The sequence below is a fragment of the Podarcis raffonei genome, chromosome 7 (genome assembly GCF_027172205.1).
Source record: "Podarcis raffonei isolate rPodRaf1 chromosome 7, rPodRaf1.pri, whole genome shotgun sequence".
Classification (NCBI taxonomy): Eukaryota; Metazoa; Chordata; class Lepidosauria; order Squamata; family Lacertidae; genus Podarcis; species Podarcis raffonei.
Window position 1 is genome coordinate 23,667,529 of NC_070608.1, and position 16,617 is coordinate 23,684,145.

Genomic DNA, 16,617 nt, shown 5'->3' on the forward strand with positions numbered 1-16,617 from the left:
ATTAGGTCCAGTCATGGCAGACTCTGGGATTGCAGCGCTCATCTCGCTTTATTGGCCGAGGGAGCCGGCGTACAGCTTCCAGGTCATGTGGCCAGCATGACTAAGCTGCTTCTGACGAACCAGAGCAGCGCACGGAAACACCGTTTACCTTCCCGCCAGAGCAGTACCTATTCATCTACTTGCACTTTGACGTGCTTTCAAACTGCTAGGTTGGCAGGAGCAGGGACTGAGCAACGGGAGCTCACCCTGTCACGGAGATTCGAACCGCCGACCTTCTGATGCAGTTATTTACTCCCTGAAAGGGTCTCTGGTCACTGCAAGTGCTCAAAGGAAGCGCTGTCCCCATATAGATGTGTTCTTTCTCGGATCCTCCCACTGTCCAATTTTAAATGGTCAATGGGGTTTCAAAAGATTATGCAGAGACTCTCACACTTGAATATTAAAAGATGAAAGAACAGAGCTGTTGAGCAGGTACACCAGTTAACAGAAATTGTGTGCTAAATGGAATGACCAGACCAACACCATCAGCAAAGAAACAGAAGACATCAAGTTAAGTGAAAATGCTAGCAATGATCGAGTACAATGAATTAGACTACTGGATTTCTCATTAGTGTGAAACAGAGTCTTGTGATGGTTCATTCTCCCCAAGAGTACTATATTTCTGCATTACCAATTAACCATTCTTCACCGAGAGAGTTTTTCAGCATTGTATATGGCCACATGTGGGCTCTGTAAAAACACAAGATGTGTTACCAATGGTAAACAGAAATTAATGACCTTGAACAGACCAAATCCTTGAATTCATCATTAATGTATGTCCCTCCTGCATTACAGCAGCTCTGGCAGCTTGAGCATGTATTTTCTTCAAGTACTTCAAACACAAAGAATTCAGGAACATCTATTACTTTAATCCATTGCAGGCAGTGCTTGATTTAACTTTATTGGCTGTGCTGGCGGTAGTGGGATATATATTGAGGGGCAGACAGCAATGCTCTCTTACGCATCTTTTCAAAAGGGCTTAATTATATTTTATAGCCTGGGCCAGGAGTCCTGCTTGTTTTGTGTCTAACAAGGTTCAAGTGGAGTTCAGGCCAGTGATGAATCAGAAGCAAAGTCAGAGATGGTTATCTTTATGAAATGAGCTCATCTCCATTTAAGCAAGGCTAAGCAGGTACATCATGTTCAATACTGAACGCTAAACAGCCTGGAAATCACAAGATAGCCAGTGATTTGATAATTTTTGATTTATTTATTGTTTCAGCAACTTGGTTCACAGCAAACACTGCCCTAATTCTGGACACTTTTTCACCTTCAGTCAACTACTATTTTATGCATAGAATGATCTACTAAATAAATGACTACAAGAATGCAGTTCAAAACAATTAAGCCTTATGCTTGAAAATAGTATAGTAGTTTATTACTACCCAACTGGGAAGTAAGGAAATGACAATATGGGAGTGGTTGTTAAATTCAGTTCAGACAGAACATTTTAATGTAGCAATACTCCTAAGTACACTTTCCATTTTTCTGTAGGGCAAACCCCTCTTAAAGCATGTGCAGAAAAAGTTTCTGGAAGATTGTGTCCCTAATCTCGGGAGTCTCCCTTCCATCTTCTATTTACTAGATCCCAGCTGTTCCAGCAAAGTATAACTTTACAGCTAACAATATTCTGATAGTAGTTTTATAATAGTAAAATATAATGTGTCAGGTCCAGGACTCCAACGTACCGATGTCATGCACAGCACATACATCAATTTAATAAACAAAATGTTCCTTTCTCAGAGGATATGCGATTACATCCATTATGAATGTAACAGTAAGGGGGGGAAACGTTTTGAAAGGAACAAAATAGTTTAAGATCAGTCCATCTGAATGTCATCCCTGCTTTGCACTTTCCTAAGTGAACTGGCAGGTGGAACCACAGTTTTAATGGGCATATATCTTTTGAGCGTTTTCTTTCCCAAAATCAGCAAGCTACAGTTAATTTGTATTTATTTGGGGGGGGGATAGGACATGCCAGTTCATCAGTAGCAACTCTGAACTCTATTATAAAGTAACAGTAGGGAACCTGACCAGGATTAATAGTGGTACTCAGTCCTGGGATTAGGTGGTGTCTGATTTCATGGATTTTAGGCCATCTGTTCTTCCCTCCTACATTTAGTTCTGCAGAACTATAAACGCACCTCTACCTCAGGGACTATAGAAAGGAATTAGAATTGTTCTGCTTTTCATTATCACAAGATTCAGTAACTCATTTCATTGTCAGGATAATCCCCTTTTACTCTTTCTTTTGCGCTTGTAGGGTATGCCAAAATGACAAATAAAATCCCAGATGTTAGAGACCTGATGAGGTCTCCACCTTTCCTTGAGTGTTGTGTTTAAGCTACTTGGGACACAGTGTCAAAACTGACAGGACCCTGATGCCTGCACCCAATATTCATTACGGTTCGTTAGTGATTTGTATAGCTGTCTACAGGCTGAACTTCCACTTCAATCCTCGGTGGCCATTAAAATGTTTAGTTTGTCCTCTGGCTTTTACTGACAAAGAATTCATTTCCTATTGTTCAAGTGTTGGAAAGAGTTTACAGTTCTTTCTAAAAGTAACAAAGGTCTTCTGGGTGCTGTAAATGGATTGTTACTCTAGCATATTATTTTAGGTAGTCAAAATTAATTTGATGTTTTATTTCTCCTTAGGCTAACTTATAGATCTGAAGCATCCAAGGGCCATTGCAACATCTTAGTAGAGTTCTCTCATGAGAACCAGTTAATTCTCAGTTGGGGAAGAATGTTTTCTGCTCAATACTCATCATTAACCACTCTGATTTCTAATATTTTGCAAATATTTCCACTGCACTACATTTTGAAGAATTTTGAAGAAATTCAGACTATTTTTTGGTTTGTGTTACTGAATATTTAAAGATAAAATATCACACACAATAAAAACCACAACACATGTTATTCTGAAGTGCAGCTATACAGTTCACTGCATTTCCTTCTCTAGCCCAAGGCACTGAAGTCCTTTCTGGCTAAAGAGGTTTGTTGTTTTAAATGGATCCTTTCACTTTGCAGAATGCATATATCACTACTCCTTCCTTCCACCTCAAGACCATTTAAGGACTAACTGTTTGCAAAATGTATTTATAGCTTTGCTTGCATAATTTTGAGGTGCACCAAAGGAAACTAAAAAAAAACAAACCCGCCATTTTTAGAAGGTTTATACCGTATAAATATTTTTATAAACAAACACCTAACTTTAACCACAAACTGGTTATAAGCAACACCTTAATTTTCTTTTATCATGACGTATCTTACTTGCCTTTACTCTAAACTAAAAAGGGAAAAGTTCCAAAATGCAACAACCTTTCCTCATAGTGGAAGTGGCCTAGGACCCACCAGTGGGCTATGGGCTTCAGTGTCACAGCTTGTCACGAGCCTCTTCTTCATGGCCTGCCCCATCTCCTAGCTGTGCCATGGTATTTTTGGTTAGACCACTGCCAGAACCAGCTACTGCTTGCATGCTGAGTAAAGCTGGTTGGATTACAGAGGTTTTAGGGGGGGTGGAAGAGGGGGAGGTCTCCCTCCTCTGAGGCGAAAGGATAAGAGGAGTTTTCAAGAATATTAGAAAATGAGATAATAATACTAATGCATTGTAAGTTGGAGCCATATAATACACACATCTATTTGACGTAGATACCCCTTGTTTGCATTGAAAAGTTAAATAATACAGTGGTACCTCGGGTTAAGTACTTAATTCGTTCCGGAGGTCCGTTCTTAACCTGAAACTGTTCTTAACCTGAAGCACCACTTTAGCTAATGGGGCCTCCTGCTGCCGCCGCACCGCCGGAGCACGATTTGTGTTCTCAACCTGAAGCAAAGTTCTTAACCTGAAGCACTATTTCTGGGTTAGCGGTGTATGTAACCTGAAGCATATGTAACCTGAAGCGTATGTAACCTGAGGTACCACTGTAATTGTAAACAGAATATACATTTTTAAAAGCTTGGTATAGAACTCAAGACCCAATTCCATTTAATAACTCCAATCTTATTAAATATCTGTATGAGGTCTCCAGGAGAGATCTCAAGGAGATTTGGGGTGAGGTGTTACCAGCATACTGATGATTCCAACTCTTTTGCTCAGTAACATCTGGATCGGAAGAGGCTGAGCAGGTGTTAAACTGCTGCCTGGATGCAGTCGTGGGCTGAATCTAGACAAGGCAAATATCCTATGGATGGGTAGTTAGTTCCCAGGTCCAGGAATGGATTGTGCACCAGCTCTGAATGGCGTTGCATTTCCTCTATAGGTGCATAGTCTGAGGACACTCCTATAGCCAGTTATTGCTGTCTCTAGGGACTCAGGTGACCTCAGTGGTTCAGAGTGCACAACACCAACTATGATTGTTCCTGGACAGGGACTGTCTTGCCATGGTGACCCATGCATTGGGACCATTATGATTAGATTACTTTAATGTGCTATCTGTGGAGCTCCACTTGCACCTAGCTTGGAAGTTACAGCCTGTGCAAAATGCTTGGGTGCTTAGTGGGGCAACTTCTAACACTTTGTTTTTTGTTTTGTGTGTTGCTCAGTTTGCAATATACAGTTGTGTTGTTTTAAATCTTATTTTCATCTAGCTTTTAGGAATGTTATTGTTTTTATGTAAACCACTTATTTTTTATTATTACATTAAGCATTATAAACATTTCACACATAAATATGAAACGTGATTAGCTCCAAGCGGAAGAACAGACTACCCAACCACAAGGCATGCGTCACCAATGTGTCTGTTGAAACATGTGGAATTCTGCTAGCTTGAGTTTCTGCACACAAAAGACTCAAGCAGTGGCTCTGCAAGCAGGATCCCTCAGAGCATGTTCTGCGGGTGGAATTTCTCTACATGGATCGAGGTGTTGTTGTCGTTTTTAAAGAAAAAATATATAAGTTACAGCTAGTAAAAGGAAACCACATTTTTCAGAATTATGAAAGTACAAAGTAGGACAAAAACCTAGCTATTAAAATTCCTGATTAAAAGGTCCTAATTAGTAATATCTGGGGGAAAATATTTTAATGCAAGGTTATCAGTTAATCAAAACTCTTTTAAAGTCATTAGTCGAGGTCATAAGCTCTTGTTTTTGCCTCCACGAAGGAGGAAACATGCCTACAACACATTCCCAAGCGAGGGTTTTAAAAATGGTTCTCGGCACATAAGATTCTTCTTACATTACAAACCAACTTCCATCTCTTACACAAAGACTCATCTGGAAAAGAGGCCTTTTACACTGTTTATAAAATACTGTCAAATAAAATTTGTAAAAAAACATATTTCACTAAAAATAGCTTGCGTAAGTAAGGGATTAGAGTAGTTTCTGCTGCTATAATTGTTCCTTTGTAGTTTTTTCCATGATGTTTTCTGAACAGCGCCTTTTGACTATGTTTATTAAAGTCAGCACATCAAAAAGGATCAAAGCCAATGCTAGTGAGAACTAAAATAAAAAACCAAGTGTGTTGTGTTGTCTCATGGGAGAATTATGCAGATTCAAGTAAACAAGTGCAAATTGTTGAGGTTTTAATGAACATTTTCTACAATTATTGAATCTGAAGTCATTCCTTATTATAACATCTGTACAGCAGATGGCCATTCTGTATAAAAGGCAAGCAATGCTATTTTGTCTGTTTTAACAGTCCATCTGAGATGACTACTTTTTGTCATTGTACGCCATTTGCTTCAGCAAATAATTCGTAAAATGCAGCTGCTGCAGATGGTCACCATAGTTATGCGATTGTAAAAACCCGAAACACAGTGAAGTATTTGTGTATTAGTTTCATATGCCAACATCAGCTCTATTCAGCTCAAAAGGTATATCCATATAACTTGAAAAATAAAAAGGGGCCGACTGACATATTTTTAATATTATACTCTCTCTTTTTTTAGATGTAGCTACTGCAATTTTATGTTCAGGCAAACTACGCTTACCTGTGGAACTATATATTTCCACAGTAAAACTTTAATAAAAATATATATTCTATGGCAGTCCTATCTGAATTTTTTATTAGCTAATGTATAACTAAAAGAAAATCAATGCATTTATCCTATTGTTCCTATGAATATTTTCTATTTTTAAAATTACACGAAATGCCTGAGATTAAAACACATGAAACATGCTTTGAAACTGAGTAAAAACAAGAATGTATTCATTTCATTAATTATTACAGCCAGATCAAGAAACTGCTGGGAGGTTTTGGGGTTTATTTGTTTGTTTTTTGATCAACTTGAGATTCATTATTGCTACAGTAAGAGAAATATGAAATCACTTTGCCTTTCCCTCTTCACAATCTGGTTAGTGATGTTCTTCCCCTTCAATGATTAATTTTCATTTTAATTAGGTCTGACACTGCTATGACTTTATTACGCGTTCTTACTGAATTAAAAACATTCTTGAAATTTGCATGCAGTTTGCTTTTAAATTCACAGTCTTGCTCTCCTCCCTCATACCATGTATGTGTATGAGCATAGCTGACTGCAGAAGAATGTGCTAATTCTCACTGAAATGTTCAACCTGCATTTGGGCTGTGCCACTTCAGGCTGCAGGTGTGCGGTCACTCCCATGATGGGTTCCTCCCACCTGGACCCTTCCCCATCTGCAAAAAAGTACCTAGCATGTCAGGTAGAAGGGCAGATTATAATGCTTCTCCCTTGCATATCAGAAAACTATGTGGAGGAGATTTCTAGAATGGAGGAATATGCCATCATCAATGGGAATCAATGGTTTGTGAAGTCCCACTACAGCCACAGGAGCGAGTGCTATCAATCCTTTCCCCACACTGCATAGCACCACCACCACCTCACATTTCTCTTCCAGGCAGGGGCAGAAGGTGGCAGTAGCTGCTACTTGCCATTGATCTTCTTTTGCCTGCCCAAAGAAATGAAATGGTGAGTGGCAACATCTGTTAGGAGCAGCCACCACAACTCATGAGGAAAGGGGCACAGTCTGTTTGCTTTCCCAAGCAAGCCACTGAGCAAGTGGTAATGGTGGCTAGGAAAAGAAGCCACCTTGTGCTATCTGTCTGATTCTCTGGGCCACGACTGTTGCTCTTGGTCACCACTGCCACCTGCCAACTTGGGTGAGTGGACACGTGAGTAAGGGTGACTGTCAAGCTGCAGTCACTTGGGCTTAAGTCTTGCAGATGAGGATGTGCCTTCAAGACCCGGAACCAGGTCTGGGTACAACCCACCCACTCACTAGGATTATGTTGTCAAAACAGATGGATGAAGTTCAAGAAACAGTGATACCTACTGCTCAGCCTGCCAAATTGCTCTTTACAGCCTCATATAGAACAGGAAGGACCCTGGGCTTGGAGATAGAGGGACTTCTTGTAGAAACTGAAACATACCAGTCAAGCAATAACGCAAGAGAAGCTGAGGGAAAGCGTTTGAAAAGGACGATCGGAACTGACAAGATGGGCTCATAAGTACGTAAATATGTTAAGAATGCCGTGTATTCTTTCCTGCCGGTGGTCTTTCATGCTACAATTGAGACACAACTGGAAAAGGGTGGGAATGCCTTAGCTCCTCTTGTCTGTTCAGCAGTTTATTAATGGATAAAAATTATTTTGGCCTCTAGCACTTCCACAGTCTTTCATGTTCTATGAACCTTAAATTTTTCATTTTTAACTTTTAAAACAATAAAAAGTGCTAAGATTTATTGGCCCAAGAAGGAAGATTCCTGATGAAAAAGCTATAAATCACCTCGCTTGGCCTGGAACTTATATTTCTCAGCTACAAATTGCTATCTTTATCTCTTAAGCTACTTATGCCAACTCACTAAAACCTGGCCAATATCCAGTGAGGAAAATGTACAATTTAAATGACTTTTATTATGAGATTCCCCAACATAGCATTAAAAAATAGCACTAAATTCAAACGCTTAATGATAAACCACTTATGATTCATGCTTTTTAGTTAAGCTTTGTGTTCTTCCAATAATTAATGGAATTAGTGGAGAAAATTTGGGACTTGATTTCATAATTTCATCATGGATTCCATCCGCCCCCCCCCACTTCAAACCAAAGGATGGTTAAATTATCATTTTTTAAAAAAAGTAAATCTATGGCATATTGATTTAGTATATGCTAAGTAGTATTTCATCCCCAGTTCAATATGCTTCCAATATTTCAATAAAACACCAAATGTTCTACGGTTGTTCAAACTTAACAGCTATGGTTTATTATTATGGGAATGACCCTTGATGAATCTCCATCTCATGTGACCCCCCCCCCCTTTGAGCATATTTGCAAAGGAACTGGAAGTTTTTGCTTCTGCTTTTGACTAACTACAGTTTGCAGTTTGTCTTTATTCCGACAAAACAACAATTTATCTGTTTTTTATATAAACAAGTCAACACTGAACCTTTGCTTACACAGCCAGCTTGCCTTAATAAACTATAGTTAAGATTAACCATAGTTTGTCCTGGTTTGGACAAAATGACAAGCTGCTATTAGTCAAAATTGGAAGCCAAAGATCTCTGATCTTCTCTTTGTGGCTGTGCCACAATAGGAGAAGTGGCAGCGGAGTGTATGAGCTCAAGGTTTGTATAGAGTTGTTCCCATAATGGCAATCATAATCCATTGTTTTATCGAACAAACGGGACAGATGTCTCAAATTCTGTTGGGTGATATTCACATGCCACTCACTAGGCTCCAGGAAAACCAGGTCACAGGAAAAAGGGAAAGACCACAGAATTGTGCACACTCCTCAAAGCACTCCACACTCACTCTTGTATATTTGACATCAGCGAACCAGATCAGAATGAAACCTAGTACACTCATAAGCCCAATTCATGTGTAATCGTGTAACGCTAGAATGAAGGGAGGCCTTCCAGATAAAAACTATCATCAAATCTGATGATTGGCAGTACTGACTGTTGAGAGATGGAGTCTAACAACCTCTGGAGGGTCACAAATTCCCCAGCCCTCATGGCTTAACACTGTGAGAACATCCTGCAGTGAGCCTCAGGCATACATGTTCATCTCTTCATTCTTCTCTTTATGCATCAAGGGGAGCAATTGAAAGCTTCCACGTTTAGTTTTGAATTAACCACAGTTTACCATTATATCTGAATCTGGGGGAACACATGTTTATTTTAGCTGTGGTTAGTCTGAATAATTCAGGCTCTGAAACTACAGCTAGAGGATTTGAACTAGTTGGTTTAAATAACCACAGGTAGAATAGATTGTGGTTTCCTGTGTCTGGGCACCACAAGAAACTGATTTATTCAACACTGAAATGCTCCTATTGTTCTTGAAATGCTAAACCATGGTTTCACATTTTGTCTGAACTGATCCAGAAACTCACTTAAATTATCTGGTTAATTTTTGCACTGGGTTAGTACTAACAACTAATGCCAAACCTAGGAAGAAAGATGGTGGTGGTAACAATTAATATGTGCAAGAGGGGAGGCACAAGATCACATGGACCAATCTTCCGAGTTCTAAACCTTGGTTTATCTGAACTGGGCCTATGATGGCGAATTGTACTGATCCTCTGAGCACACAGTAGATACCACAAAGTTTCTTAGAACACAGTCATGGGTGTCATTCATACACATATAATGCAGGAGCATATTCAGTAAATCATCTGGTACTTTTATATGCTATTGCATCTTATGGAGCCAATGCTTTACTCAAGTTGATAACTTGCAAATTAATCAATATAAACAAATTGTATTCTAGTTCAGAGTCCAAAGCATATTATAAGTGTTGCATTATTTTTGTTTCAAGCACATATATTATTTTAACTTAAATTATTTTAGCAGTTTCCTCAGTTTAACTAAACCATACATATATTCTGACATGCAAATTCACACATATTCTGACATGCAAATTCAATAATAAGCAGAATTAAAGTTCTGTTTTCAGGGATCAAATCTAAGCAAAATTACATAAACCACAGGTGAGCCATGGAATAAAATTGTTTCTAGAGATCTCTTGCATTTAAGTACTGGAAATGGGAGCAACAGACAGGCATGTCAATCCACTGGTACTACCAGTGCCTTGTGTCTAATTCAAGTTGTTTCTATTTCAGTGTTCTCATGATACCATTGTGATAAACAAGTACGACTTAAAATGTTCTTACCTTTGCTCTTTGAGCTGGCTTTGACACTCAAATTTCCACTGAGATTTGATAAAGATGTTAATAGGCAGGGTTTCCTAGGATCTGGACGAGTTTCCATAGAAATGACAATCTGAGTGGTGTGGATAGAAACCTTCTGACAAAAGGAAATGCCCATCCATAAGTTTTCTTGGGATGCCTTTTGTCCTCCATCACCATGGTCTTCAGAGTCAGAAATCTGGCTTTTGTAACACTGGGATGTTAATGTGTCATCCCTCTTTGGAAGGCTATCAGCTGCTGAAGCATTTTCCTCCTGAGTCTCATCATCACTTTTGCTTCTGATCTTTTTCAGAAATTGTTTTATTTGATCCAACTTGACAAAGCTCAAATTTGCTTTCAGAGGCTTTGATATATCCACATTTATCTCCGCTGTGGGACAAATAGGAAAGTAGGGGTGGAGAGAGAAATTTGTCTTAACCATTTTTCCTCCTATAAAAATTATGCATCCTCAAACAATTATTTAATTTACTGTAAAATGAAAGTTCAATCTAACTGCTTTTCAAAGAAGGTAATAAACTGGCTTCCTACTTCCAAGTTAATTAATTAGTGGACTTCACTTCGTCATGTTTATTAATTTCAATGGACCTACTCTGAGTAAAACATAGTTGAATACAACCCAAATTATTCAGCAATCTGTTCTTGGCTAATTGCATTTATAATTTCATAAATATTCAAAGTGCAGCCCTTCCAGCAAATGTTTTAACAAAACACATAATGAGAAGAGCATTGTTTTACAGATGGGGGGAGGGGATTATGTAGTAAAAGTGTTGGGAATCCTTAAAGTAAAACTATGCAAAGGAAAAATTGTGGTTATGCTGCTTCTCCTTCAGTCCTGCTGCAGTCCTGCTACCCAGAGGTAAGCCATGGTTTGGCTTTGCATTATAGTGGTACCTAGGGTTAAGTACTTAATTCGTTCTGGAGGTCCGTTCTTAACCTGAAACTGTTCTTAACCTGAAGCAGCACTTTAGCTAGTGGGGCCTCTCGCTGCCGCTGTGCTGCCAGAGCACGATTTCTGTTCTTATCCTGAAGCAAAGTTCTTAACCTGAAGCACTATTTCTGGGTTAGTGGAGTCTGTAACCTGAAGCATATGTAACCTGAGGTACTGTAGCAGTCCAGCTGTTCCAAGAGGCGCAATTCAGCATAAAATAAAGACGCAGAGAGCTAGCATATTTTCTTGGACTGAGGGGCAGCTCTTTCAGACATCTTCTCCTCTCCAGTCCGTTTTTATTATCCTTTGTTCTCCCCAGCCGCATGGCTGCATCCCAGTGTCTCATGTTACCTCATCCGGCCAAGGCTTAAACCCACCCACACCATATAGGGTCATCACTGCCCAGAGGAAACACAACTCCATTTAAGGTCAATACAATCCCAATACATTGTAAGGCACAGACATGCTGGTCACTGGGTCAGCAAGACACCAGGTGGCACTACAAACCTTTGCCATGACTTCCTGGCTCCCACATGCCCTCTTTCTTTATATTTTAATCAGAGCCATATGTCGAGCGCGATAAGCGACTCTTGTGACTGGAGAACCATGCAGTACATACAGAAATTAAAGAAGGAATACATTGTATATAGCAACACAAAATAATGCAAATAACTACTATAATAATCACTATAATCAATAAATGTCGAAGCCAACTTCCATCCGGAAGCTAAGAATATAAGAATTCTGATTCCAAGCTGCATGGTAGGCTTCCTTTCTAGTTTTTAGCCATGCACTGGTATCGCTTCTATAGCACTGAGATTGGTCACTGTATGTTCCTGTAAGAGAACAAGAGCTATTAAACATGAATTTCAATGTATATTGACAGTTTGGATATATGCCCCATGATTCTTTCCCCTCTTTAATTTGAAAACAAATGGGGGCAGGCTCATGGAGGGTCAATTGTACTGGAGGCCAAAAAGTTTGCTTAGGGGATATAATATTAGTAAATTGAAAAGATCCATTAACAGGCACACCGTGAGTTAATTTCACATTCCACAACATACAAAATTCTGAAAATGTTTTAGAAATATATGCTGGACCATTATCAGTTTTGATGTGCGTAGGTTTACCCATGACTTAGAAACAGCGGATAGTGCGCTGAATGACATGCTGAGCTGTTTCCCCCCTCATGGGCGTAGCCCATATGAATCCAGAGTGGGTGTCCACCGTGAGGTGAACCTTGGAGAATGGAGCCAACACAGGTGTGTGTGTGACATCCATCTGCCAACACGCCAATGCAGACGTGCCCCTAGGATTGACAGCATCAAAAGGAATGGCCAGCTGAGATTTAGAACAAGAAGCACATTGGGACACAATATCCCTAGCTTGGGGCAAAGGAATAGAAAACTGCTTAGCCAATGCTTTCGCAGGGAGATGAAAGGTATTATGACCTAGTATAGGATCAGAAAAGAGAGAAAAGGCAGAAATGTTCTTCAGAGCTGAATCTGCTCTTGAATTTTCCCTCTGCTAAATACCCTGGGTGTGATGTGTGGGAGCGAAGATGTGCAACATAATAAGGAAACTCTCTGTGCTGAAGTAAGGCTTGCAGGGCGAGAAACAAGGAAAACAAGTCAGAATCCAAGGAAGGAGTTATATAAGATATTGGTAAAATAGCAAAAAGCGATATACATACTGAGTATCCACAATAAGATTGAAAGGTTGAGTAGGAAAGGATTGAAAGGCAAGAATCACAGCCGCTAGCTCTGCTCGCTGGGCAGAAGTCTGTGGAGGGGTAAATAAACTTTTCCATTTTCCTCCCTCCTCCCACGTCACCACCCCCCTACTTCTTGTTCCATCCGTGAAGAGGGTTAGTGTAGAGGGGAGAGGTGTGAGAGACAAGGGGTTAGTCAAAACATTAGTGACCTGTGTCAGAAATTGTCAAACGGTCATCCTTTGGAGGATTAAAAATGATGACCTATAAAATCAGCCAAAACAATTTGCACGGCAGCATTTGTGATCAATGAATGCTGCTGTTCAGTCTGTGAAAAAGGCATATAAATTGATGCAACATCAAAACTGCTCAAAGTTATAGCACGTGAACGTCCTTTCATAACAATTGTCTGATGTGGATTCATTTGCGGAATAAATGTTCTTTGAAGGGGTATGAGGTAAATGTAACCATTCTATAATGCAGATAGTCTTCTTCTTGTCCGTCTGAGCATATAAATTTCCTGTTGACAACAATGGTGTAGCAAATATTGCCAGATGCAGCTTGTGTTCAGCACCTCTAGGTGGCGCATGCGGAAAGGTTTCGATGCTTCATTCACAAAATGTTGGCAAAGTGTAGGGGAGTTCCGCATGCTGTTGTGGCAGAACAACCCACTGATATCGCTGGGTGGATTGCAAATTGTTATATACTGGCAATGTAAAAGCAAACTGTTCCTGTCTGCTGGATCCAGTGGGATGAAAATGATTCAATATGGCCAAAAGTTAATTGTTCAGAAATAAGCTGTTCAGAAACGAGATGGTGCCATTGCTGCGGTTTTTTCTTTTGGTGGAGGCCACTGTTCTACCCACACTGAGGTATCAGTGATCTTGGTTTGCCACGCTGGAAACGTTGTATTGATGGCTACAGGCTGGTTTTTATTTTGCGCTGCTGCCAGCAAATGAGCCTTGTGGGTGGCTGTACCAACAGACTGACAAATGCGTAGCATCGTAGTGGCAGGAAGGTGTATAATCAGTTGTAATGCAGCTTTACATTCCTCATTGGCATTTTCAAAGGCCAATTGTTTGATAATTATTTGTTTGGCTTCAGGATTTTCAATTTGGCTACTCACTGCTGTAATCAGCCTGTCCATAAAGGAAGAATATGATTCTCTAGGTTCTGGGATTTTTCTCATTGCTTGTTTAGCAGCAAGAGCAGTATCCCTCAATAAGATCTGCAGCAGTGTGGCTTGTACTGAAGCCTGAGCAAAGGGGCCATGCCCCATCATGGCATCTATGACATCTGCGAGGGTAAGGTTAGGATTATTCCCTCTTGCTTGTTGCAGTAAAGCAGGAGCATAAGCACCACAGGCAATTTCCCATTCGTGAGCAAACAATACACCAGCTGATGGGGGTAAAACTGTACGTGCCAAAAGCTTGAAGTCATCAGGCACCAAAAGCTGGGCTTGAGTTCCTGCTGGAGCACCAGCAGTGGGCACAATAACAGGGAATGCCATAGTATCCTGAGTTAAGTTACAGGCAAGTACCGCACGTTGCAAAGGGGTAGCTGCTTCTGCTGCTGGAAGAGCAGGATCATTTCCAGCCAGACCACGGTATTTTTGCAGATTTGGGTCTTCTGGTGAGGAACTGCAGTCTGGAGGTTTGGGATCTGGGGCTGCAGGCAAAGTGAGGGCTGGAACACATGGCAGGACAGCAGGCTGAATTAAAGAAGCTGAAGCTTGTGTTGGCAATGCAGCCATGGAGATATTTTTTGGTGATAAAGAACCCATAGCATATCGAACCTTGCACCATGCATTTAAATTCCGAACACCAATGCTGGGATGCCCATGAAAATGTGTTCCAATCTTATCCCAATGTTTTAATTCCCAAGTCCCATCTGCAGGAAACCAGGGACAATGCTCATCAATTGCCAGAATGAGCTGTATCAAATCTCCCTCAGGAACTTCCAATTTGTTGCAGGAGAGGAGAAATTTTAAGTCTTTTAAAAATTTCTGTTGGGGAGTAGTCAAAGAGCTGCCCATTTTTCTAAAATCAATATTTAAGGGATCGACTCACCTTGGATCCGAAGATGAATAGCGCTTGCAGCCCTTGCCGGGCGAGGTAAGTCGATGATATCCACTGCTTGGATCAAAAATCCTCTCACAGTCTGCCTCAGACTGTTTGCTTTTATCTTGCTTCTTAGCTCTCTTTTAAAAACCTCAGTCGTATCTTTTATTCAGCCTCACACGGGGCACCACTTGTAGCAGTCCAGCTGTTCCAAGAGGCGCAATTCAGCATAAAATAAAGACGCAGAGAGCTAGCATATTTTCTTGGACTGAGGGGCAGCTCTTTCAGACATCTTCTCCTCTCCAGTCCGTTTTTATTATCCTTTGTTCTCCCCAGCCGCATGGCTGCATCCCAGTGTCTCATGTTACCTCATCCGGCCAAGGCTTAAACCCACCCACACCATATAGGGTCATCACTGCCCAGAGGAAACACAACTCCATTTAAGGTCAATACAATCCCAATACATTGTAAGGCACAGACATGCTGGTCACTGGGTCAGCAAGACACCAGGTGGCACTACAAACCTTTGCCATGACTTCCTGGCTCCCACAAGGTACCACTGTACATCTAAACCTGAGTTCATGGTTTGTTTCACTTTAGACCAAGTGTGGAGAACCTTTGGCCTTCCAGATGGTGATGAACAATAACTCTTGTCATTCCTGGCCATTGGACATGCTTGCTGGGGCTGACTGGAGTTGTAGTTCAGCTACATTTGCAGAGCCAAGGGTTCCCCACACCTGCTTCAAACAACCCATGAGCTTTAGCCAAAGTTGGTTCTTGATGTATGGCTTGTGGTAGGGGAGAGGAACCATGAACCTGAGCTCAGCCGTAATGCTAAACCAAACTATGCCTTAGCCCCAGGTAACATGGCAACAACAGGACCAGAGAAGCATCACAGCACAAGTTTTTCCTAGGACTATCCACACGCCCCCATAGTCACACTTAGCCATGGTTTAGTTTAACTTTATGTGTGAACTGGACCACAGTCTGGACCAAAGGTTTCCTTTCTGGAAGTTCACATTACTAAACAGCCAAACAGCTTTTTAAGCTTTCCTGAGGGACTGCTGAAAGTCTTCAGTGTGCTCATGCTCCTTACTGGATTGGAGACATTGTTCCCATTTAACTATTGAATTCAAAATCTCAGTTCTTCATGTTTTTGCCAAATTGGAACTGGAACATGCATACTTGGAAGTTTATCTAATGCCAACTGAACTTGCTTCCAATGCAGTGTCTGTAGGGAGGTCGTTCTAGTTGTTCACCTGATGCTATCTGAGAGGTATGTTCCTTAACGATATCTTTAAAAGTGTGTAATGTGAAAAGCTTGCCTCTTTTCTCCTTTTCTTCTTGATCCAAATGCTAAAGCTAACAACCTTGCCCAGCCTTTGCTATTGCTTGTACATGATGCCGGACTAATGATACAATGAACAAACGACCTATCCTATACTTTTATTTCTTTTCTTTTCTTGGCCATTATTCTTCTCCAAGCCCTGAATCTCCACTTTAATTGTCCAGCTCTTGATGCTCCCATTCATTAAAATAATTTCTCTGTTCATTTTAGTTCAGCTTCCTCCATCGTTCAAGTCATATGTCAGTATTTCTCAAATATTTCTCAAATTCAGTATTTCTCAAATTTGGGTCCCTAGCTATTGTTGGACTACAGCTCCCACCATCCCTGACCACTGTCCTGCTAGCTAGGAATGATGGGAGTTGTAGTCCAACAACAGCTGGGGACCCAAGTTTGAGAAACACTGCACT

At 40.6% G+C, this 16,617-nt stretch overlaps 1 protein-coding gene across 5 annotated transcripts in view; it reads right to left on the bottom strand.

Annotated features, from left to right (window-relative positions):
- The window catches only part of VPS13B (vacuolar protein sorting 13 homolog B), a 370,069-nt gene that overhangs the window by 84,447 nt on the left and 269,005 nt on the right, over positions 1–16,617 (bottom strand). For all 5 annotated transcript variants that reach the window (XM_053395521.1, XM_053395520.1, XM_053395519.1 and 2 more), the window contains exon 36: positions 10,128–10,532. In XM_053395521.1, coding sequence (XP_053251496.1) covers positions 10,128–10,532 — 405 coding nt within the window. The remainder of the gene's footprint in view (positions 1–10,127; positions 10,533–16,617) is intronic.